At 46.9% G+C, this 26,934-nt stretch overlaps 1 protein-coding gene across 2 annotated transcripts in view; it reads right to left on the minus strand.

Annotated features, from left to right (window-relative positions):
- C2H21orf91 (chromosome 2 C21orf91 homolog) overlaps nucleotides 1-26,934 on the minus strand; it is a 70,942-nt gene that overhangs the window by 18,585 nt on the left and 25,423 nt on the right. For both annotated transcript variants that reach the window (XM_068270573.1, XM_068270572.1), the window contains exon 3: nucleotides 12,087-12,596. In XM_068270573.1, coding sequence (XP_068126674.1) covers nucleotides 12,087-12,596 — 510 coding nt within the window. The remainder of the gene's footprint in view (nucleotides 1-12,086; nucleotides 12,597-26,934) is intronic.

Raw genomic sequence — 26,934 nt, forward strand, 5'->3', positions numbered from 1 at the left:
AATGTCACATACAAGGGTGTAGCTAAGGTTTTTGTGGCCCCAAGTGGCACATAATTTGTGCCTCCCCCCTACCCATTATAATAGGAAGCCAAAAGGTGCCCCCCCCCCAATAGGTAGTCCTCCAGTAAAAGTAGGTAGCCAAAGGTTCACCTCCCCCAGTATAGGTAGCCCAGGTTTCCCTCCAGTATAGGTAGCCAAGGTACCTCCTCCAATATAGGGCATTGGTGTCAGTGCCCCCCACTGACACCAATGCCCTATATTGGGGGAGGTACCTTGGCTTCTGGCTTCCCATCCCCAACACTTACAGACCTGCAGATCGGCAGTAAACTGAAAAGTGGAGAGCATAGTAACAGTGCGGCACACTTTAAATGCAGGAAATGAGCAATAACCTCACTTCCTCATCTGAAGTGTACTCCATGGTCACTGCACCGCTCTCTGTTCACATTGCCAACGATCTGAGGTGTGTGTGTGTGTGTGTGTGTGTGTGTGTGTGTCGGGGAGGCAGGGACGGTCATACATATGTGAGACCCTAAGCAACTGCTTGGTCCGCCTGGGCCTAGCTGCACTCCTTGTTACTTGGGACATACACTGGGGGGGGGGGGGGGGGGTGTCAGCCCGGCAGGCGGCAGCACTAGAATGATTTCCAATAAATTTCAGCATGCAAACATTCTCCAGTGTGTGGGCAGACAATAGATCCCTAATCAGAGAGTGATCTATCTCATGGTCTATCTGGTGGCAGATTGACAGGTGTATGGCCACCTTAAGAGGTACAAGAATCCTCTATCCAGTGGGTGCTGGAAATGCTGGAATTGTATTCATATTACAGTATATGCCAGCTCAGATGTACACAATGCCTGGTGACGTTCCAGAACACATGCTACATATACAGAGCCAGTCACTGTCCATTTGTCTTACTGTCAATCAGAAGTGGCAATACCCTAAGGCGGTTAAACAAGGGAGTAAGGCAGTGTGACAGACGTGACATTGAGGTGTCCTCTACAGCCAATGGCTGGGCCTGAGACACAGGACAGAAGCCCACGCGGTTGGCTGGACCTGTACACAAAGCTCAGCTTACACAACAGAACAGGATAGAGTGCAGTGGTGATGCAGGGAGGTAGAGCAGCTATCACCCATCTGTCATCAGCTAGAGACCAGTAACTGACAGCCAAGGCCTCACTGCTGCCCATCCCTCATGTCTTCCAGCTTCCTGTGCTACCTCATTACACAACTCCAGCATGCTGAAAGTATCCCTCCAATTATGCCACTTTCTGCCATTCATCTTACGATTTTACCCTTATATGCTTTGATAGTTCATTAAAAACAACAACATTTATGCTAGTTTAAAGAGGAACTGTAGTGAAAATAACATACCGTAATTAATAAAACTGCTTATTTTTTTACTATATTTATAGATTATTTAGTCAGCGTTTGCCCATTGTGAAATCTTTCCTCTCCCTGATTAACATTCTGAAATGTATCACTGGTGGTGACCTCTTTATTCCTGCCAGGTGATCTGTGCGGAATGTTTCTTACTGAGAGCTCTACACACAGAAGCCCATCACTGAGCCAGTAAGGGAATTAATCGGGCCAGACTGTGGGAGAATGGAGATGACCGGATGGAATCTGAGGGACCAGACAGACTACAAGAGGCAGGAGGAAGTCCTAGGTAAGTATAAATCCTGAGGTGTTCTTTATCTCAGGTTCACTTTAAAGGGAAATAAATATGGCAGCCTCCATATTTCCCATTCACTTCAGTTGTCCTTTAAAGAAAACATACTTTTTTTTTAAAAAAAAAAAAGCATCTGCAGTACTTACCTGGGGCTGCCTCGAGCCTCTGGCAGCTTATGTTTCCTTCGGCACAGCTCCGCTCCCAGTCGGGGGCCCGGGGTCCTCTCTGTTGCAGCAGCCGACCTGGTGAGATCGGCAGCCCCTGCGCGAGCGTGTGGCCTTGCACTCGCGTAGTCAGGAGTGTCCTGCACAGGGTACTGCACCTGCGCAGAATGCTCCTGACTGCGGAAGTATTACCGCGAGCGGCGTGGCTGCGCACACAGAGGCTGCCGACCTCGCCAGGTTGGCTGCTGCAGCAGGGGGGACCCCAAGCCACCGACTGGGAGCAGAGCTGTGATGAGGGACACATAAGCTTCCAGGGACTGGAGGAAGTAGTAAGGTAAGTAGATCTGCTTTTTTCAAAAAAAAAAAAAAAAAAACAGGATGTTTCCATTAAGTCTCATACATCCTCAACTAGCCATAATTTGCCAAAATAAAAGCCAATTCTAATTCATGGCATAGGCACAGCATTAGAGCTGCACAGTTGCTAGTCTATTACATTTTTAGCAATCCCCACTATGATTTGATAGAACCTATACATAACTTTAGCACCTAATAGAAAACAATGTTTTAAATCAAACCTGTAGGGGCTGCGGATACGGCTATTTAGCCGCACAATAAAATGGACGCGTGTGTTGTCTAACGGCAAACTTCAATGTTTCATAGCCGGTTGATAGCCGTATATTTTACTTTTTAATATACGGCTATCAACCGGCTATGAAACTTTGAAGGTTGCCGTTAGACATGAGATTTGCGGGCGGCAACACACGCGTCCTCTATCATCTGTTACAATGTTTCCTCTCTGGCTCCGGTCTCTCCCCCTCCTCTGATGTGAGATGTTTCCCCTGAGCCGATACATAACAGCTTGTGCTGTGTAAGCTGCAGCACTGGCGTCACTAGCGGGGGTGCGATCCGCACCCCACTTGACTCTATGAAAGGGCCGGAGGGGTGACACTTGCCAATGCCAACCTGTACATGCCTTGTAGCTCTATGTCTCTATGCCGCAGTTGCAACTTTCAACAGCGCACAGCTTGTTACAGGCAGAGGATCTCCGACGCTGGCTCCTGCAGAAGTTAACATTTCCCCTTCTCTCCCGCCCTCCAATCAGTAAAGTCCTTTACTATGCTGGTGCCTCTCTCCAACCAATGAAACAGAGGCAGCCAGCTGAGAGCCCGCCCACACAATCCCTGGCCAGACCAGCAGCAGCGTGAGTGTGAGAGAAGCGATCCTCCTCAGATTCTTGTGTTCCTTTTCCTGCAGCCAGGTTCATATAAGCTGTCCTGTCCAGGCATAATCTGCGTCCTGTTGTGATCTTATCTTCATTATTCACTCTCTGCACTTTCTGGACGCTGTTTGCCTCCTCCCCTTTTTGTTTAGCTCAGGCATGCTGTCTTTCTCAATGGGACAGCTTATTTTAATTTAAACAGCAATTGATTATATTTGGAAATACTGTATTATTAATAGTGCATGAATTATTTTTTATTTCATGTATTGTTTGTCAAATAACTGCAATAGATTAACTCTTAAATAGAACCAGAGATGATCTAAAAAAGATTTTATACATACCTGGGGCTTCCTCCAGCCCCATCCGCACGGATCGCTCCCACGCCGCCGTCCTCCGTTGCCCGCAACTACGATAACCGGCTCCCCACTCTGTCGTCAGTCGGAGCCGGGCTACGCAGGAGAAGTGCGCTCTTTGCGTATCTCTGCAGCAGCCGCTGGAGAGATACGTAGAGGGCGCACTTCTCCTGCATAGCCCGGCTCCGATGACGTCAATGACGGGAGCCTGTTCTCGTAGTTGCGGGCAGCGGAGGAGGACGGCGGCGTGGGAGCGATCCGTGCGGATGGGGCTGGAGGAAGCCCCAGGTATGTATAAAATCTTTTCTTTAGATGATCTCTGGTTCCCTTTAAGGTGGCCATACATCAGGCGACTTGGCAACTGATTGACCATCTAATTATTATAATCGAAAGTGGATGAAAATTGGTGCCGCCAAGTGCATGCGCGACTGACAATGCAACCAATTTCAGGACGAAATTGGTTGCATTAGGCAATCGGACATGCTGCAAGATGTAAGGCCAACCTGCTTGATAGGGTAACAGCAAACGATATGGGGAGGTGCAACGAAACCCCCGGTACTGTTCCCGCAATATGTGTGTGTAATGTGTAAATGTGCTGTAATGTGCGTTTATACATTACCTGTCCTGTGTCGCGGTGGCTGCCTGTCTTCCACCTCTCTTCAATTACCCGCATACATGCTGCTGGCGCATAGCATGCCGGTGCGTGATGTCACACATGCGCCACACCGGCAGCGTGTATGCAGATAATTGAAGAGAGGCGGAAGACGGACGGCCAACGCAACACAGGACAGGTAATGTGTAAATGCACATTACAGCACATATACATTACACACATATATACATACATACACAGCGGCCAGGCAGAGGATGTGCTGTCCGATTCCCAAGAGATTTCAGCATGAAATTGATCGGGAATTAGACTGTGGTGTATGGGCAGCTGAAAGATCACTCTCCTATCAGATTCGATCACAGAGAGATTTGTCTCATGGTCGAATCTGCCCATCAGAAGTGTATGGCTATCTCAAGGTGCCCATATATCTAGTGATGTACGGGCAGATCCACCAAGAAACAAATCTCTCTCTGGCCGAATCTGATTAGATAGAGATCTGTTGGTTGCCCATACACAGCAGGCCTATTCCCAATCAATTTCAGCTTGAAAGCGCTCGGGAATCGGCCGCCTCCGTCGCTGCCCCCTAATGTATATGTGCCCCCCGGCCTGTGCATTTATACTGTCCACTGTTGCCTGCCACAGTGCCAGTCCCTCTTCTGCATTTCCACCCTATGTGGCTACTGTCATATAGTGCTAGGGGCCGTGTGTGTGATGTCATGTGCTATACGCCGGCAACGAGTGAGATACGGAAATGGATGGGCACCACAACAGGCAACAGCAGACAGGTGAAGCATAACTGCACGGGGGCACATTTGCATTAGGGGGGACAGAATGAGGGGTTCCGTCTTGCTTGTCACGATATCCCATGCCATTACTGCCATGGACCCAATTTACTACGACAGTCCGGGATTTCCCAGCATGTCCGATTGATACATTCAACCAATTTGTTGAATCGTTAAACGGGCATGCTTAGTGTGGCACCAATTTGCATCAGATTTGATCATTATTGAATCGGATGGTTGCTGGGCCGCTGAGTCGTCTCATGTATGGCCACCTTTAATTTTCCCTAGTATTGACTTTATTTAGTATTAATATAGCGCCAACATCTTACGCAGCACTGTACAGAGTATTATCTTGTCACTGTCCCTCAGAGGAGCTCACAATCTAATCCCTCTCATAGTCATGTGTCTATGTATGTATCGTGTAGTGTATGTATCGCTGTCTTGGGCCATTTTAGGGAGACGCCAATTCACTTATCTGTATGTTTTTGGGATGTAAGAGGAAACTGGAGTGTCTGGAGGAAACCCACACAGACACTGGGAAAACATACAAACTCTGCGTAAAAAGTGCCCTGACTGTGATGTGAAACGAGGACTCAGTGCTGCAAGTCGAGCGTGCTAACCACTATGCCACCATTAGGAGAATTGATATTTTGCACTGGCCACTTTGAGTTACACTGCTACATTACAGTTGGCTCAGCACACACTCTGCCACAGCTATTTTCGTTGTGGTGTGCCCCGCGCGTTGTACTCATCCCTTGTTTTCCAAACTTCAGCCGCAACACAGCATGCCACCCCCCCCATGGCACACACACACCACGTAAAAAAATTGACAGAGGGCGGGGGGGGGGGGGGGGGGGGGGGGGGGGGCGGGGTTGTCTATGAATAGTCCGCACCAGGTGTCAAACACCCTAGCTACGCCACTGCAGCCACCCCACATCCTCTATACAGAGCTGTAGTGTCGCACCCTGAAGATCAGAACCAGCACGAGTCCACTGTACGGTTCCTGTATGGGTACTAAGCATCACCTAAATGTATGTAGAGGCCAGTGCTCTGTCATGCGTTTCTATATGCCGTGCACCCTCATCTATTCTACATTAGAGCTTATTCCTCTTTCATGATGTGTATATTTTGTATTGTACAGATGTAGTCTTGTCACTTAACTCCCTCAGAGTGGCCACAATCTAATCCTTACCATAGCCATGTCTATGTATGTATGTGAAGTGTATGTATCCTGGTCTAGAGCCAATTAAGGGGGATGCCAACTAACTTATATGTATGCTTTCCGGATGTGGGAGGACAACAGAATGCCCGGAGGAAACCCACAGAAACGGGAAAAACATACATACATACATACACCGAGCCGGGGGTCCCAGCGCTGCTAACCTACCCACGCCATCCTGATCGTGCTGCCCCCAACGTAGGTTAAATATCTTCGTTATTCATAAGTGGGCTTCCTGAAACACTAGTGAGAAAGAATAATAAATCATTTCATTGTGCGGCTAAATAGCCGTATCCGCCCACCTATGAATAACGAAGATATTTAACCTACGTTGGGGGCAGCACGATCAGGATGGCGTGGGTAGGTTAGCAGCGCTGGGACCCCCGGCTCGGTGTATGTATGTATGTATGTTTTTCCCGTTTCTGTGGGTTTCCTCCGGGCATTCTGTTGTCCTCCCACATCCGGAAAGCATACATATAAGTTAGTTGGCATCCCCCTTAATTGGCTCTAGACCAGGATACATACACTTCACATACATACATAGACATGGCTATGGTAAGGATTAGATTGTGGCCACTCTGAGGGAGTTAAGTGACAAGACTACATCTGTACAATACAAAATATACACATCATGAAAGAGGAATAAGCTCTAATGTAGAATAGATGAGGGTGCACGGCATATAGAAACGCATGACAGAGCACTGGCCTCTACATACATTTAGGTGATGCTTAGTACCCATACAGGAACCGTACAGTGGACTCGTGCTGGTTCTGATCTTCAGAGTATAATAGTCCTATAAATAGCTTCCGGCAATTAGAGGTACCCGAGTATACCCGAGGTACCCGAGTATAGCTGGAGCTGTCGACCCATCCCCAACACAGTGACTATTCGGAGCTACCCACCTTTCTCTGAAGGGCTGCTAGTTTGTCCCTGGATAGAGAATGTCAGAGTACAGACCCCAGCAGGTGATCTGGTTCCCTTTCTGTATGCAGATGCCCACCCATGTAGATGTGGAGTCGGGGGACCTGGCAACTGCTCATTTCTAGCATCTCGGGGGTTATTAATTGCACTCAGCTCTCCATGTCCCCGGAAATGCACGTTTCTCTATCATCCTTATAACAGGCAGCAGCTACATTCAGAAAGATCATTAAAATGTATTAGTTGAGAGAAGAACATATACACCGGAGCCCCGAGATAATTAGTGACGGTGTCAGGGAAGCGCTGCTGAGTAGGCCAGAGCTGGGGGAACAGAGTGCAACTAGGATGTAGCATGCAGCTCTTTGCACAGCTGTGCCGCCATCCCGCCACTCTCAACTGCTGAATACAGAGACCCCACACACACACTTTGGAAAGATCGCACACATCCAATTTGCTTCATGCAATGTTCTCACATGGCGTGCTGCAGCTCAATAGCATAAGTCTGTCACAAACAAACTGCTCTCCGTCAGCCACTCCATCCCAGGAAGGTACACAGTACAAAAATGCTGCAACTGAAGCAAATGTTTCACCTTGCTTCATGAGAGAACCAGCCCTGCACACGTTCTATATGCTTATACTAGGCATGGGACAACTCCAGCTACAGTTCCTCTGGTCTCCCTGCAGCGAGTAGATGGGTGCGACACTACAGCTCTGTATAGAGGATGTGGGGTGGCTGCAGTGGCGTAGCTAGGGTGTTTGACACCTGGTGCGGACTATTCATAGACAACCCCGCCCCCCCCCCCCCCCCCCCCACCCTCTGTCAATTTTTTTATGTGGTGTGTGTGTGCCATGGGGGGGTGGCATGCTGTGTTGCGGCTGAAGTTTGGAAAAAGAGGGATGAGTACAACGCGCGGGGCACACCACAACGAAAATAGCTGTGGCAGAGTGTGTGCTGAGCCAACTGTAATGTAGCAGTGTAACTCAAAGTGGCCAGTGCAAAATATCAATTCTCCTAATGGTGGCATAGTGGTTAGCACGCTCGACTTGCAGCACTGAGTCCTCGTTTCACATCACAGTCAGGGCACTTTTTACGCAGAGTTTGTATGTTTTCCCAGTGTCTGTGTGGGTTTCCTCCAGACACTCCAGTTTCCTCTTACATCCCAAAAACATACAGATAAGTGAATTGGCGTCTCCCTAAAATGGCCCAAGACAGCGATACATACACTACACGATACATACATAGACACATGACTATGAGAGGGATTAGATTGTGAGCTCCTCTGAGGGACAGTGACAAGATAATACTCTGTACAGTGCTGCGTAAGATGTTGGCGCTATATTAATACTAAATAAAGTCAATACTAGGGAAAATTAAAGGTGTCCATACATGAGACGACTCAGCGGCCCAGCAACCATCCGATTCAATAATGATCAAATCTGATGCAAATTGGTGCCACACTAAGCATGCCCGTTTAACGATTCAACAAATTGGTTGAATGTATCAATCGGACATGCTGGGAAATCCCGGACTGTCGTAGTAAATTGGGTCCATGGCAGTAATGGCATGGGATATCGTGACAAGCAAGACGGAACCCCTCATTCTGTCCCCCCTAATGCAAATGTGCCCCCGTGCAGTTATGCTTCACCTGTCTGCTGTTGCCTGTTGTGGTGCCCATCCATTTCCGTATCTCACTCGTTGCCGGCGTATAGCACATGACATCACACACACGGCCCCTAGCACTATATGACAGTAGCCACATAGGGTGGAAATGCAGAAGAGGGACTGGCACTGTGGCAGGCAACAGTGGACAGTATAAATGCACAGGCCGGGGGGCACATATACATTAGGGGGCAGCGACGGAGGCGGCCGATTCCCGAGCGCTTTCAAGCTGAAATTGATTGGGAATAGGCCTGCTGTGTATGGGCAACCAACAGATCTCTATCTAATCAGATTCGGCCAGAGAGAGATTTGTTTCTTGGTGGATCTGCCCGTACATCACTAGATATATGGGCACCTTGAGATAGCCATACACTTCTGATGGGCAGATTCGACCATGAGACAAATCTCTCTGTGATCGAATCTGATAGGAGAGTGATCTTTCAGCTGCCCATACACCACAGTCCAATTCCCAATCAATTTCATGCTGAAATCTCTTGGGAATCGGACAGCACATCCTCTGCCTGGCCGCTGTGTATGTATGTATATATGTGTGTAATGTATATGTGCTGTAATGTGCATTTACACATTACCTGTCCTGTGTTGCGTTGGCCGTCCGTCTTCCGCCTCTCTTCAATTATCTGCATACACGCTGCCGGTGTGGCGCATGTGTGACATCACGCACCGGCATGCTATGCGCCAGCAGCATGTATGCGGGTAATTGAAGAGAGGTGGAAGACAGGCAGCCACCGCGACACAGGACAGGTAATGTATAAACGCACATTACAGCACATTTACACATTACACACACATATTGCGGGAACAGTACCGGGGGTTTCGTTGCACCTCCCCATATCGTTTGCTGTTACCCTATCAAGCAGGTTGGCCTTACATCTTGCAGCATGTCCGATTGCCTAATGCAACCAATTTCGTCCTGAAATTGGTTGCATTGTCAGTCGCGCATGCACTTGGCGGCACCAATTTTCATCCACTTTCGATTATAATAATTAGATGGTCAATCAGTTGCCAAGTCGCCTGATGTATGGCCACCTTAAAGGGAACCAGAGATCATCTAAAGAAAAGATTTTATACATACCTGGGGCTTCCTCCAGCCCCATCCGCACGGATCGCTCCCACGCCGCCGTCCTCCTCCGCTGCCCGCAACTACGAGAACAGGCTCCCGTCATTGACGTCATCGGAGCCGGGCTATGCAGGAGAAGTGCGCCCTCTACGTATCTCTCCAGCGGCTGCTGCAGAGATACGCAAAGAGCGCACTTCTCCTGCGTAGCCCGGCTCCGACTGACGACAGAGTGGGGAGCCGGTTATCGTAGTTGCGGGCAACGGAGGACGGCGGCGTGGGAGCGATCCGTGCGGATGGGGCTGGAGGAAGCCCCAGGTATGTATAAAATCTTTTTTAGATCATCTCTGGTTCTATTTAAGAGTTAATCTATTGCAGTTATTTGACAAACAATACATGAAATAAAAAATAATTCATGCACTATTAATAATACAGTATTTCCAAATATAATCAATTGCTGTTTAAATTAAAATAAGCTGTCCCATTGAGAAAGACAGCATGCCTGAGCTAAACAAAAAGGGGAGGAGGCAAACAGCGTCCAGAAAGTGCAGAGAGTGAATAATGAAGATAAGATCACAACAGGACGCAGATTATGCCTGGACAGGACAGCTTATATGAACCTGGCTGCAGGAAAAGGAACACAAGAATCTGAGGAGGATCGCTTCTCTCACACTCACGCTGCTGCTGGTCTGGCCAGGGATTGTGTGGGCGGGCTCTCAGCTGGCTGCCTCTGTTTCATTGGTTGGAGAGAGGCACCAGCATAGTAAAGGACTTTACTGATTGGAGGGCGGGAGAGAAGGGGAAATGTTAACTTCTGCAGGAGCCAGCGTCGGAGATCCTCTGCCTGTAACAAGCTGTGCGCTGTTGAAAGTTGCAACTGCGGCATAGAGACATAGAGCTACAAGGCATGTACAGGTTGGCATTGGCAAGTGTCACCCCTCCGGCCCTTTCATAGAGTCAAGTGGGGTGCGGATCGCACCCCCGCTAGTGACGCCAGTGCTGCAGCTTACACAGCACAAGCTGTTATGTATCGGCTCAGGGGAAACATCTCACATCAGAGGAGGGGGAGAGACCGGAGCCAGAGAGGAAACATTGTAACAGATGATAGAGGACGCGTGTGTTGCCGCCCGCAAATCTCATGTCTAACGGCAACCTTCAAAGTTTCATAGCCGGTTGATAGCCGTATATTAAAAAGTAAAATATACGGCTATCAACCGGCTATGAAACATTGAAGTTTGCCGATAGACATGAGCTTTGCGGCAACACACGCGTCCATTTCTAATCGCGGCCAATATTCTCGTACCGTAGGGGCTGCCTTGTCAGAAAACGTCTAGCGAGGCCTTATTCAAGACTGCCTTGCCACTTCAGCAGCACAGTCTACCGTCACAATTGTGGCTCTACCGAGCCTGTTTTTGAGTGGATTTCCTGGTTCAGTTGCCATGAAATAACCTTTTTTAAAGAGACTCTGAAGTCTCAAGACAAACATCTTTTTATTTATTTAAAAACGTGTTTAATATTTTTGCACTACCTAAACCGCTGCATCCTCGCCGCTGTAATCTAACCAAATCCCCCCCCCAAACTCCCCGGGGGGCAATCCGGGCAGCGCTTCCGTGAGAGGCAGAGCTATGAGCCGCAGCTCTGCCTCTCAGTGCGTCTGTCAGTCCGGATCGCCGCCTCTCCCCCGTCCCTCTCAGTCTTCCTTCACTGGCGGTTTAGGTAGGGCTAGCATTTTAAACATTTTTTTTTTTAATAAAAAGAGAATTCAGTGTCACTTTAACTAATCATAGACTGCATCGTATTTGTCTTTATCATTTGGATAGTCCTGCCACGTGAAAGGCAGATTTTCCATGACTATTCTCAGCAGCAGGGCTGGTTCTGGTCTTTGTGCTGCCTGAAGCAATACATTGTCAGGATAATGTGTGTGTGCAAAGCCGGACTGGAGAGGAGAGACACATCGGGCTGTGCATTGCAGGCACTGACACTACGCTTACCTCCCTCTGCTCCCTCCAAGACAGCATCTCCTACCTGCCGGCCCGCAGCATCTAATCCCCAGGATGCCGGGTATGTGCTGCCCCGGAGCCGCATCACTCACCCGCTCTCAGCAGATTAGCCACGCATGAAGTCCTGCTTCCTCTCTGACCACAGCGTGACATGACCTGGCAGCACGTAACGCGTCACATGAGGCAACACTGTAGCCATGGATACAGGACGCTGGATGAGTAGACGGAGATCCCATCACTGGAATGCTGTGAGCAGGTGAGTGAAGCGGTGCCATGATCTAGGGAGGGGGAGACAGGGAGTGCGAGGAGGGGGACATTGGGGAGTGGAGCCACTTCTTGTCCCAGCCATGAAGAACGTGACTCACGTTGCTTCATGGAAGAACAGCCCCTGCTCACCAGTGCGTGGAATGACTTACGTTGTTCTTTGCTGTAATGCTGGTATCTCCTCTGTGCGGCGGCTCTGGATTCTAGGCTGGAGTTCTGGCTCTCCTGTGATTGGCTGGTACCAGCCCACAGTTGGCCATGGCAGAAAGAGTTCCTGGGAGACTGTAGGCTATTGCTTTGTTCGAGGGCACCCTGTCTACAGCTGGACACGCTGTGTGTCCCGGCGTCCAGCCACTTCTCAGAATACCGCGGCACCTGCGCGTCATGCTGGGGGAGGAGGGTCCTGTCCGTCAGCTGCCTGAACTTATAAAGCTTGTGTTGTGCCTGCTTGGCGCACTCAGAGTCGGCGTACAGATCTTTATTCTGGGCGTACTGCACAATCCAGCTCATCTTTTTGCCGAGGATGGTCTTGACTTCTTCATAGGGGCTTTTGGTCAGCTTGGAGCGTGAACAGTCCTGGTTTGCAATCTTGTGATATTTTTCAAAACAGTCCTTGTGGCCTCGTATAGACCTGGTGTGTAGGAGGTCTGACCGGGGGATGCCTGCAAAACAAAAGAACAAAGGTAAGTATTTATCTGTGTGCTGGCCAGAAATATCATCACCATCAATACAGAGGTCCGATAAGAAAAGGAAAATGATTGTCGCAGTAAACAGCAGGATGTGGCATATTATCACTGCTGGGTAACAGCGTTACACAAGCATCTGTTCAAATACGCACAGAAAAAACACTAATAGCACAGATATCACATGCAACAGCATTAGCAGCCAAAAACGTGGTGAGAGTCTTCTGATAACCTTATATTGCAAACATCAGAGGCAGGCAAGAGCAGCAGTGAAATTATTATTTATGGATGTTTTACTTACAGTAAAGAGGCCCTGTAGTGACATATAGTAGAATGCAGTAAATTGAGGATAAAATATCCTGGTTTTAGCATCAGGAACTCTTCGTATCCTATATAATAATAATAACAATAATAATAGGCAAATGTCCCTGCGTACAGCAGGGACAGTTGTCTCTGTGTAGCTGGGTCCGTGCTTTTTACTACTGCGCATGTGCGCAGCACGGACCCAGCCTCACATAGGCAGGAGGACAGGGACGGGGCCAGGAAGCCAGGCGGGCATGTGAGCGGGCGGCCGGGTATGCGGCAGGTGTGTAACAGGCGGATGCGCACGGCAACAGACCTAGCCCGTTTTTAAATGGGCTAAGGTCACTAGTAGCTATATATTGCTGTATATTGTTATGTAGTCCCGCCCCCACTGGGACTTGGCCTAGGTTGTTCATTACCTCGGGAGGGGTAAGCCTCTGGAGGCTTCCCCTGTCCTCTTCAGCCTTCTCTGGCAGCCCCTGAAAGCCCGCCCTACAAGGTTGCAGCGCACGACAATACTTACAATCTGTGCTCCAGCGCAGGCGCAATACAAGCTTCCCCTCAGGCTCCAGCACAAATAGCCGAGGCAAATCAGATCTGCTCTACTGCGCAAGTGCGAGTCGTAAAATCTTGGGACTCAAATTTAATGAAATAGGGGCCCAGAACTCCACAAAACAAACTGATAGAAAAAGCCCCTACTGCGCATTTCTCCGAGACCACATCGATCGTACTTGCACATGCGTGGCAGCATAAGACGAAGGGCAGCACAGACACAGCTCTGGAATGCCAGCAGCCGAAGCTCTCTTTCCTACCTTGCCGACCAGAAGCCATATGGTTCCAGGCAGGCCCGGATTTACCTCACAGGAGCACCTTCGACCTCACGCCCCGTGTCTCCAGTCAGTGTTCACGCCGGGACACGCTCCTGTCCTGTGACATCACTACGAGACCACAGGGGAGCAGAACGGACATACTGCTTCAGCTTTTGGCAGAGCCATTCGGCTCTGGTAGCCTTTAAAGCGGATCCGAGATGAAAAACTAACTAGAACAAGTAACTTGTCTATATATCTTATCTCAAGTTTAGATAGTTTACACAGCAAATCTAGCTGCAAACAGCTTTAATAGGATATGATTGATTATTCCTGTGACACAATGACAGCAGGCATGTTGTTTGTAAACATTACACAGAGGCAGGCTTATCTGTATCTTGAGCAAAAAAACCTAATCCCCCCCTCCTCCTCCCCTCTGCCTCTGAAATCTCTGGCTAGTAATTCCTCCCCCTCCTCCTGCCCAGACTGAGCTCCCATGAGCCCTTGCTACTGTCTGAAAGTGCCTTGGCTCTCTGAAAACCTGTGGGCGTGGCTTGTTTAGTTTATAGGGAAATAGAGTATTAAAACAAAAACAAAAAAGTATTTGGCTTGAGGAATGCCCTATAAACTATAGGAAAGGAACACAATTATGCAATGAGTAAAAGTTTATCTCAGATCCACTTTAAGTAGCTAGAGGTGCCCCCATATTAGGTAGCAAGAGCTACCTCAGTATTAAGTAGCTAGAGATGTCCCTGACTGAAGGGATATCTTGTCAGTGAAATGCCGAAAGCTGGGCGAGTAACCGCTCATTTACACTATCAGGACTCTGCATAGGGTAAGGAGGGAGGGAGGCACCATGGGAGGCGAGTGAGCCGCCTTTCCATCATCAGACGCCTGTAGGCCCGTGCCTACAGTGCCTTATATTAGATTGAGCAGCTGTACACAGCTTTAGACCAAACTGAGTGTATATTCTGACCACTAATGCAGCATGCACCAGAGTCTCCAGATACATAGTAACAGATATGTGGATGGTGCAAACATTAACCAGAAGATCTCCACTTTGACAATACTTTGTTATGCTATAGGTTCAAGTAAAGGTTACTATCCAAATATTTGATTCATTTATGCAACGCAATTTTTTTTTTTTTTTTTTAAAGAAAAGTACTGTGAGATAAATGCTGAAACATTCTTATTCCTCCCGAGGATTACAGTTAGAAATTCTTCTACAAACAGTAGCGGAAGTTTTTGCTGAAAGTCGTCTGTCGACAAATGAAAGGCTCGAAAACTCGGGGCTTAATAAGACGAGATTGAAAAAAATGCTGGGAGAATTTGCCTGCGAACAGCCTCGTCCCTCAATCAGGTAGGACTGCGGAGCCGAGATAGCATTGAGAGTGTTTTAATTTCACGCTTATTAGCCGAATTCACAAAGGGATCGGGAACTCCTGAGAGGGGCGGAGGACATGAAACGTTTGTCGCACAGGAAGGCAAAGTAAAAATTGGGTCACTCGCAATCTTAATACAATATTACACTTTTTTTTACTTTAAAAAGGCAAAGCGTTCATTTTCAAACCCAAACTGTGATATTCAGGAAGGAAAGTGGTCAGCTTTGCTGTCTTCAATTGCTGGAGTGTTGGCGGTAATTCCAGGGCCGGATTTCTGGAAGGGCAACAAAGGCCCGGGCCTTGGGCGGCTGCAGCCTATGGGGGCACTTGGACATGAGAGAGGTTGCTTCATATGAAAGAGGAGGATGAAAATTGAGAAACTGGTGCTTAAGGGCTGGTTCAGACGGACGTCTGCGTAGCGTCGCGTCTGGGGGCGTTGCGGCGGCTGCGCGGTCAGGCTTTCAGTAGCCTTCGGTCGCGTCGTGATGCGGTCGCGTTTTTTTCCCCGCGCTCGCGAAAATCGGGACCCGAACGCCGCGTTCGGGTAAAAGCGCGCAAAAGCTCGGTGTAAACGCTCCCATTCACTTGAATGGGAGTGTTTACCGCGACGGTCCGAACGCTTGCGGTAAACGCTCCGCAAGCGTCCGTCTGAACCAGCCCTTACGGATACATGAGGTGACATGTGACATGATGAGATAGACATATGTACACTGTGCCAAGCACATAACTAGGCTGTGTTCCTTTTTTCTTTCTCTACTTGAAGGAGTTAAACATTAGGTATGCAAGTGATAGTTTGTCTGGGTAGGGACTGGGTCAGACTATAGTGTAACCCTCAGCCCTAAGGAATTACAATCATATAATACTTTCCAAGCAGAAAATGGCTTCTGAGAACAGAAATGAGATAAAAAATGGTCAATAGTTCATAGATTTTAGCTCTGGCATACTCCAATGAATGCGTCATTGAGCAGAGACAATAAAAAGTTAAGACTTAAAAAGTAGATTTAAATATATAAAATAAAATAAACAGAGAGATCTAAAAAAAAAAGTCATTTTAGGAGGATAGATAAAATGTTTATCTCATCGGTTTATTTTTTACCTTTTGTTTCTTTTAGGAGCGCTGCTGCACAAGAAGCACAGACTAACCAGCAAGCTCATGGTGACCCAGAACTCATTGGGGTGTGTAAGGGACTACAATGGTCCTAAAAGCCCCCTTACTAAGATGTTAAGAAAAACAAAAGTTTGCTTTCCTAAAACAGAAAGAATTTGCGATAATTCAGGTTGGAGTGAGCTCGAGATGTCTCCCAGGCACCACTGCTGAATATATGCAAATTAACCATTGTACCCTTAGAAGCTAAACACACCTCCAGAACCGCTGGAATGCAATGATGTGTCAGCTTGTTAATATGTACAGAGCCACACACAAGAAAGGAGAGACACAACATACTTGGCCTAGGGGGCAGAAAAAGTATAAATCCAGACTTGGGTAATTCCCACCAATGCTACAGTCCCGGGATCATATCTCAGCTAGGACACAGTGTGTACCCCCCCCTCCTCAGCCAGGACACAGTGTGTACCCCCCCCCCCCCTCCTCAGCCAGGACACAGTGTGTACCCCCCCCCCCTCCTCAGCCAGGACACAGTGTGTACCCCCCCCCCTCCTCAGCCAGGACACAGAGTGTACCCCCCCCCCCCCCCCCGAGTTTGCGTGGATCTCAGATGGAGGCTCCCGATTTCCTTTCCAATCCTTGCTCTGAAAAAAGTGAATATCGTGCCTGTTCATTTCCGTATTATTATGGACATATATTACTTGATCTGCCAACAGAGCGATCAGCATGCCTGGTGCACACGATGCAATTTTCCGTCAGATTGACTGTCAAATAGATCATTTTCGATCATTTTTCTGATTTTCTGATTACTTCTACACAAAATCGATCACAAAAATGAGCAGAAATCAGATCAGACGTGTCAGGCGAGCTTTGAGGGAGAGCACATAGACTTGGTATCAGTCGTTCGGACGTTGATCACTGTTAACGCTGCACATCCGATCGAGCCGTTGTACTAGAGATTTTCCAGCATGCCCGATCGATTTTGACCAGAAACCAATTGAAAGATCAATCGGACAGCCATGTTGTAACTTAATAATCTTCCAATAATAATCCAAACATTTGTATAGCGCTTTTCTCCTGTCGGCCTCAAAGAGCTCAAGAGCTGCAGCCACTGGGAAGCACTCAAGAGGCCACCCTGCAGTGTTAGGGAGTCTTGCCTCGAACTCCTGAGAAAAGGGCCGGTTTATAAAAGTTGAGGAAAACAATTGCCATAAAAGTTTCATGATAGCTACAGAAATAACAGTGTTTTTTCTGATCTTCATATTTATGCAAGTGGAGTCCTGATTAAAAAGATCACGATTTTGATTTGGTCACCAGAAACCCATTGATTTATTGCAGAGACGGTGATAGTAGAAAGTGCTACAGTAAGCCAGAGCACATTAGAATAGGTTTAGGAACTTGTAGGATAGTAGAAAAAAGGATGAAAATTTAGTTACAGAGTCTCTTTCAAGCAGAAGTGTTAAATTCCAGTCTTTCAGAGCCATATCCATGCCAGGGTTTAGGATGGAGGCATGCATGAAAAAAGGGCCTGGCTGGATAATGAAAGGGTGCTGGTGGATAATGAAATCTGATAAAAATCGTTGTCAAACTTGGTTAATGGTAAATACCATTGTAAAAACAGATGGGAAAAAATAACGAAAATATATTAACGTTAAAAATCATTACGCAATTCAACAATGCAGCTTAACCCAACCCTACCCTCACACAGAACCCTCCCCTGGTGGTGCCTAAAACTAACCACTCCCCTGGTGGTGCCTAACCACTCCCCCTGGTGGTTCCTAACCCTAACCACTCCCCTGGTGGTGCCTAAAACTAACCACTCCCCTGGTGGTGCCTAATCCTAACCCCTCCCTCTGCAGAAACACCCGTTTACACATAGAAACAATAATATCTTTGATAACGTAAAATCTGTACATACAAACGAAATAGGACAAAAATTGTAATGTTGCAAGCTTCTAAAATGATAACATGTTTCAAAAACTGTAATGTTCTAATGTTGTTAACGATATTTATGGCGGCACCCTTTTTTTTGCAGTATTAACGATAATTGCATTAGAGTCTATGGCGGCAGTCTTTTCATCCACCCTCAGCCAGCGCCCTTTTCACCTGCTACCGGATGGACTGAGAAATGGAGAAATGAGTTATATAGAGGCATAACTACAAATCATGGGGCAAATCATTAGAGGCAGAGGATCAGCAGGATGCCAGGCAACTGGTATTGTTTAATATGAAATAAATATGCCAGCCTCCATATCCCGCTCACTTCAGGTTCCCTTTAAATGCGCCTGAACTTTGTTTGTTCTTTGTTCTTAGCCATTGAGAGGCTGGATTTTCCAATCTTAGCACTTCCTCAGTCAATAGTCCATGAATCAAATCAATAGTAGTTCATTAAGCAAAATGATTGTGCCTGTCCCAGCACTGGCCTATATGCGGTCTGCAAGGACCGGAGTTCTGCAGCGCGGCTTTAAATAGACAAGCAGTTAGCATATTCCTGCTGAAAATCGGTCAGCTGGGAATCAGACTTATGTGCTAAATTGGAGCGAGAGAGGCTAATAAAGGCTGCTTCTCCTGTGCGCTCACATTCCAGCCCCAGGCACACAATGTGCATCTCCAGTTCACAGCATATTGCTGAAATACGGGGCTGGAGGGGCTCCGGCTATTGCAATGTGCACAGCAGACAAATGGAAGTGAGCAGTTGGCAGCTGGGCAACGTCCTCCCCTTCTCTACAGATTCCTAACTGACACTGAACACGACACAACCAATACAGGACACAGCCAATAGTGCTCAGCACCTCTGTACAGCTTACTCTGCTCATTGTAAACCTGGCCATACACGCAACCATTTTTACCAGCAGGTTCAATAACCAAATCTGCTGATTATTTGTGATGCAACGAGCTGTGTTGATCAGAATTGCGATCCATTTGTGGGGAAAAAATCAATCAATATTATGATTATTATTATGTATTTATATAGCACCGACATCTTCCGCAACGCTGTACAGAGTATATTGTCTTGTCAATTAACTGTCCCTCAGAGGAGCTCGCAATCTAATCCCTGCCATAGTCATAGGTCTATGTACTGTATGTATCGTAGTCTAGGGCCAATTTAGGGGGAAGCCAGTTAACTTATCTGTTATCTGCATATGGGATGTGGGAGGAAACTGAAATGTCTGGAGGAAACCCACACAGACATGGGGAGAAAATACAAACTCTGTGCAGATGGCGCCCTGGCTGGGATTTGAACCGAGGACCCAGCGGTGCAAGGTGAGAGTGCTAACCACTACACCATCATGCTGCCCAGGATGCCACCGTGCTGCCTGTGACGCAACGAGCTGCCTTTTCGATTTATTTGCGGGAAAAAAACAATCAATATTATGATTGGACAGACACATTCAGACAAATACATGCGGCAGGGGAGTGGCGGTAGTGGGCCATAGCGTTGCACTCGAACAGTGCAATGCTGCAGTTCCACAGATTTTTCAATTGAATTCATGGTGAAATCTACTGAAAATCTGTGAGAATTCAGCTAAGCAGGATACAGCCATTGTAGCATTTGAAAAGACCATGTTCAAGCTGCATACATTTTCATCAACACAGGATCTGAATCTCATCAACCATTCTTAAAGCGGATCCGAGATGAAAAACGAACTATAACAAGTATCTTGTCTATATCTTATCTACAGTTTAGATAGTTTACACAGCAAATCTAGCTACAAACAGCTTTAATAGAAAATTATTATTTATTCCTGTGATACAATGAGAGCGGCCATGTTCTGTTTGTAAACATTACACAGAGGCAGGCTGATCTGTATCTTGAGCACTCAGCCTGTGAAAAACTCCTCCTCCCCTCTGCCTCTGAAATCTCTGGCTAGTAACACCTCCTCCTCCTCCTCCTGCCCAGACGGAGCTCCCATGAGCCCTTGCTACTGCCAAGGCTCTCTGAAAACCTGTGGGCGTGGTTTAGTTTATAGGGAATTAGAGTATTAAAACAAAAAAGTATTTGGCTTGAGGATGCCCTATAAACAATAGGAAAGGAACACAATTATGCAATGTGTAAAAGTTCACCTCGGATCCACTTTAAAGGACAACTGAAGCAAGAGGGCTGCCAGATTTATTTCCTTTCAAGCAATACCAGTTGCCTGGCTATCTAGCGGATCCTCTGCCTCTAATACTTGTAGCCATAGCCCCTAAACAAGCATGCAGCAGATCAGGCGTTTCTGCCATTATTGTCAGATCTGACAAGATTAGCTGAATGCTTGTTTTTTTGGCATTATTCAGACACTACTGCAGCCAAAATAGACCAGCAGGACTGCCAGGCAACTGGTATTGTTTAAAAGGAAATACAGCAGTTTAAAAAGGAACTAAACATAGCCTCTATACCCCTCTTGTTACAGTTGTTCTTTAAGCCTTGGACGCATGTACAAGGCATGTCACCAGTCAGGGATCGGCAACTGATCCTTCAAACCACATGGCTGGGCCGAAACTGACAGATGCGCCGTTAGCCTGCAGGTTAGTGGCATGTGTTCTCATGCTGGGCAGAGAGGCACGGGAGTGATGTCAGCCTGTGGGCGGGGCAAACGGAAAGAACAATGTTGAGGTGGATCGCTGACTGGACTGAGAAGGGTCACAGGCTGCTGTACACCTGTTGGATTCTCAACAGAGGTGGTTGTTTATTATTTTTTACTTCTATAGTATAGACATTTTCCAGAGCACTTTACAGGTACCATAGTCATGTCAGTAACTATCCCTCACAATTTAATCCGTACTGCTAGTCTGATGTCCTTATCGTACTTGAAGGCCACTTTTGGGTTAACCAGTTCAGTTTCCTGTATGTTTTGGGATGTGGAGGGAAACCAGATTGCCTGGAGGAAACCCACACCAACAAGTTGGACATACCTACTCCATGCAGATATTGTTCTGGCCCATATTTGAACTACAAACCAAGAGTGCCATCCGCTATGCCACTGTCCCACTCACGGATTCTGCCCCCTACGGGCCATATATGTTCAGAATGGTTTATTTCACCAAGCATGACAGTGTCATGCCTGGAATTGGGTTTGGCACAATACATAGCTGAATGTGGAGAATAGATAGATAGATAGAGACACACACTTTTAATGCTGGGAATACACCATGCGCTTTTTAAGGCAGATAGATGATTCGAAAGATAATTTCCGACATGTCCAATCTCACTTTCGATCGTTTTGCCGCTTGATTTCTGATAGAAGTGAATGGAAATTGATAAGAAAAGATAAGAATGGGAAATCGAGCAGAAAAACTAATTGTAACTCGATCGAACAGCAAATCGACCGCAAAAAACGCATCATGTATTCCCAGCATAACAGAGCAAAGAAAAACAACCTAACAACCATCAACAGTAAACATCACGCAAACATTGCCAAAAAAAGTCTAATCAGTTGGGTTGGTTGAAAGGTTGACCCAGCCTGTTGGGGGGAGGAATAATGTGGAGGGAGTTCAAGTGGCTGGCAGCTGAGGGGAAGAAAGAGTGTCTGTGTCTAGCGGTCCTGGTGAAGATGGCCCAAAGCCTCCGGCCCGATGGAAGTGGGCTGAAGAAGCAGTGACCTGGGTGAGAGGGGTCATTGGCAATCCTCAGCGCTCTAGAACACATTCTGGTGTTGTACAGGAGGGCAAGTGAGGGGAGGAGTCTACCAATGATTCTTTCCGCTGATCAGATAACTCGTACCTTTACCTTTAACAACTCAGGCATTCTGGGAACCAAGAGTCCCACTAAGCTCGGGACAATTGGAAGGTTATACAATAGGCCTCCAACAAACAATTCAAAGCAAAGATGAAAAATAGAAAACACACAAAAAGATATGTGGGAATGGAGCTTCATAGCATGAAGACCTCTGGCCACTTACGCCAGTAAATGTCACTTTATTGAGACGGTATCAGCCAGCAGTCGCCTGCTTGCTTAACCTCCATTATGTTTGTGCACTCTGTGTTGTAAGCCGCTAAGCATCATTGTAGTCTTTCCGCTCCATCAAGTGCCATTAATCCAGCAGAGGCCGGGCAGTTTGCTACCCTAGAATGGCTGTTCCCACAACTACTCAGCTCTGTTGTGCAATAGCTTTCAACTGCAGGCACAATGGGACATTTAGAACTCACTGAAAGGTAAAATAAAGTTGCAGAACTCAGTACAAGCAGAGAGACATTATGCTGGGATGTAAAAAAAAAAAAAACAACGTATGCTCTCAGCACATGGTCCAGGCACCTGCGGGGTGATGGCGGTGGTGGGAGGAGGGAACAGTACTTGGGCTGAGAGCCAGTCCACACTAGGTCCGGAAACGTATCCGTGTCTGCGTTTTTCAAACCTGATGAAAAACGGAGTCTCGGATACTAATGATGAAAACAGCAGCCAGCCTCACCCAAGTAAAAAACGGATCCGTCTGCGTTTGCGGGGATCCGTTTTCAAAACCTGAACGGAAGGTCCGGATCTGCTGCATTTTCACGCAACGGATCAGGACCACGGAAACACGCAGGGGTAGTGAAAGCAATGAGAAAACGCATCTCCAGCTTCACAGGCAAAAAACGGATGTTAAAACGGATAGCCTGAGCTTTATGATTGGCCCAAAAAAATCCTCCCACTCCTTCCTAATGATGGAGACGTTTTCTGTCAGGGAAAAACCTGAACGGAAACTGATGCACTTTCATCAGTTTGCAGTACGGTGGGTACTTCCCCTGATCCGGACTGCAGTGTCCGTCCTGCAACCGGGTCTAGTGTGGACCTAGCCTGAAAGCTGAAAGTGGAACAGTAGTGAAAATAATGTAATGAATACAATTGCTTATTTTTTTTTATTACAGTATTCATTTATGGATTAAATATTTAGTCAGTGTTTGCCCATTATAAAATCTTTCCTCTCCCTGATTTACATTCTGAAATCTATCACAGGCGGTAACATCTTTAGTTCTGGCAGGAGATCTCTGTGGAATGTTCATTTCCAGTTGGAAAAAGCCGTTATTTACCACAATGCAACAAGGTTTATGGTCATTTCACACCAATATGGGCTCCTGAGATGTGCCTAATATTTTTTTTGCACAGTAGAATTCTGGCAGGGGGAGGGGGGAGGGGGGGGGGGCATGGCGGTTAGGCATCTGTGGGGAGGGTTTTAAGGGGCATGGGAGGCCCTTAAGGAAAACCTGAGACTACGGGAAAGAAAAAATATTATACATACCTGGCGCTTCCTCCAGCCCCCTTCAGGCTGATCGGTCTCTCGCTGTCCTCCCAGGTCGCCTGGATCCTCCTCTAGGCCGCCCAGTAATTCCAGCAGTCAGTGCGTAATGCGCACATGCCCCACCCCACCGAGTGGAGGATTCAGGCGGCCTAGGAAGACAGCGAGGGACCAATCAGCCTGAAGGGGGCTGGAGGACGCTCCAGGTAAGTATAGGTATACATACTCGGAGCTTCCTGCACTTGTTTTCTTTTACTCGTCTCAGGTACACTGGTTAGGTGTCAAGGGAGGAGTTGGTTAAGGTTAAGCATGGGGCTGCAGGATTCCTCAAAGTTAGGCACGGAGGGAGATTTAGTGTTCGGTATCGGCAGGGAGGTGGTTGAGGTTAGACATAGGTCAAGGGGGGGGGGGGGGGTCTCTTGCCTCTTTTTCATGTTTTCTCCTCTCACACCCTAGAAACATGCCCCCCCCCCCCCCCTCCTTCCCCAAACGGTCCATAGCCTTTGATAGGGGCAGAAGACTATTGTAAGGCTTAGAACATTGGGTCCTCTGGGGAACAGTTAGTGGTATGACTATATCAGCATTATATATAAATACATAATAATAATGAAATAAAAGCATTGATATACACACACACACACAGACACCCCTGTTCTTGAGGCTTGTGTCAGCCGTATCCATGGAAATCACTGGCATGTTATCGTCGTGGTATTTCGGGAGCCTTTCTGCAAGCCGCAGCAATGAATTTAGTGAGTGCCACAAGCCAGCATAGAGCTCTTTAGAGGTCCCGGGCTACTTGCAGTAAATGTGTTGCTGAGCTCAGCCGGTATGAGGGAAATGGATGAGTACTCAGGTGTGGAGGGAGCATCTGTGCACACTGTGAGGCCGGCTCTAATCTGCCAACGCCAGCGACTAAAGCATTAAAAACTGCCGGGGAAAGACTTACAACGCAGTAAAATGGAACTTTCTAAAGTGGGTTTGGTCTTAATGCAGCCATAAAATCTTTAGTTGAGAAGCAGGCAATGTTCTCATAGAGATAAAACACAGCTCTGGTAGTTAAACAGGACCTGTCACAAACTGGCTCATGTTGCACCCGACTCCTCTCCCTTAAACTGCTGTGTGGTAGTCCAGTATTAAAAACATGCACTACAGAGAGTTTTTGTCTATAGCTTTGTTAGACTGCAATTGAAAATATCGCCAATCCGGCGACAAAAAGAGAAATTCGAGTGCCAGGGGACGCCCGATAATTATCGCTTTTTTTCAGGTTTTTTTTTCAGCGTTGAAGCTAACGACAAAGGGGAAATATACTTCTTGGTGCAGGGGAGATGGTGGTTAGACATCAGGAAGGGAGTTTTGCAGGGGGTCTTAGGGTTAGGCACCATTGGGAGGGGGGATATTTGTGTCGGGGGGGGGGGGGTCTTAAGAGTATATAAAAAAAAATAGTAACATTTATAGAAAATAATAATAAATATTTGTAAAAAAAGAAACAAACATCTGGGGGGCGATCAGACTCCACCAACCAGGGCTGTGGAGTCAGAGTAATTTGTTGGAGTCGGAGCAATTTTGGGCACCCGGAGTCGGAGTTGGAGTCGATTTCATGAACTGAGGAGTCGGATGATTTTTGTACAAAATCCACAGCCCTGTTAAGAATTAGACTGAGGAGTCGGAGCTATTTTGGGTACCCGGAGTCGTGGTTTCATAAAATGAGGAGTCGGAGTTGGAGTATTTCCACAGCCCTGCCACCAACTCTGAGAGAGAGCTCTGTGGGGAGAAAAAGGGGGTCGGGGCGAAATCACTTGTGTGCTGAGTTGGATGGCCCTGCAGCAATGCCTTAAGGCTGCAGTGGCCTATTTGTTATAAAATGGCCTGGTCTTTAGGGGGGTTTAACACTGCAGTCCACAAGTGGTTAAGGTTAGGCACCACAGGGGTGGGGTGGGTGGGAGACGGGGCTTGGGGAAGAGGAAGAGGTTTTAGGGTTAGTGGAGGGTTCTGTGTGAGAGTGAGTTTAGGTTTAGCTGTAGTAAAATATCAGTGATTACAAGCTATTCATTTTTAATGGAAAAATGTAAACTGCAGCCATCCTTACACTGGTAATCGCAGGGTTCTCAAACTTGGCACATTTGGTCACTGGGTGAATGACATTAAGATTCAGGAAAGTGGGTGGAGCCTACAACAGCCAATTAAAATTCACCTATTGATTTTTAAGTGGAATATTTAAACTGCTGCCATTCTTACACTGTTCATGGCAGAGGCTTCAAACTTGCTACAGTTGGTAATTAGGTGACTGGGGTCCAAATTCACTAAAGGGGTGGGGCCACAAAAAGCCAATCAGATTTCCTTGGTGGATAAACTGCTTCCATTCACACATTTTTGATGCCGGACCTGAAAGCTCACAAACTTGGTCATTTAGTGACTGTGTCAAGGTTACAAAAAGTGGGCTGAGCCAAAAACAAATTTCAATAGGAAAATATAACCTCCAGCCATTCTTACACTGTTAATGGCAGGGTTCTCAAACTTTGCACAGTTGATCACTGGGTGACTGGAATTAATATTCAGGAAAATGGGTGGAGCCTACAACAACTAATCAAAATTCACCTGTTGATTAACAAAGGGAATATTTAAATTGCTACCATTCTTACACTGTTAATAGCAGGTGCCTCAAACCTGGTACAGTTGGTCACTGGGTAACTGGGGTTTAAATTCAGAAAAGGGGCAGAGTCACAAACAGCCAATCCGATTTGTTTAATTTCAATGGGAATATACAAATTATTTATACCAAGGACCCCAAGCTCATAAACTTGGTAATTGAGTGATTGTATGTCAAGATTCGAATATTGGGGCGGCCCCAACAACTACATTTTTTCATGGGAATATATAAACTGCAACTATTCTTACACTGATAATGGCAGTGTTCTCAAACTTGGCACAGTTGGTCACTGGATGACTGGGATTGATTGATTGATTTTCAAGGGGATTATTTACATTGCTGCCCTTCATACACTCTTAATGGCAGAGGCCTCAAATCTGGTACAGTCAGTCACTGGATGGCTGGGGTTTAAATGCTGAAAAAGGGGCAGGCCACAAACAGCAAATCAGGATTTGTTTAATTTCAATGGGAAATTGCAACTTATTGATGCCAAGGTCCCCAAAGCTCATAAACTTGGTCATTGAGTGACTATATGTCAAGGTTAGAAATAGTGGGCGGAGCCAAAAACAACTAACTTTTTACATGGGAAGATATAAACTGCAGCCATTCTTACACTGTTAATGGCAGAGGCCTCAAACCTGCTATAGTCAGTCATGGGGTTCAAACTGGGGTTCAAATTCACTAAAGGGGCAGAGCCATAAATAGCCAATCAGATTTCTTTGCTGGATAAAATGCTTCCATTCACACCATTTTGATGCCAGGAACCCGAAAACTCAAAACTTGGTCATTGTGTGTCAAGATTACAAAGATTGGGGAGTCAAAAACAGATTTCCCTGGGAAAATGTAAACTTCAGTCATTCTTACACTGTTAATGGGAGGGT

The sequence above is a fragment of the Hyperolius riggenbachi genome, chromosome 2 (assembly GCF_040937935.1).
Source record: "Hyperolius riggenbachi isolate aHypRig1 chromosome 2, aHypRig1.pri, whole genome shotgun sequence".
Lineage (NCBI taxonomy): Eukaryota > Metazoa > Chordata > Amphibia > Anura > Hyperoliidae > Hyperolius > Hyperolius riggenbachi.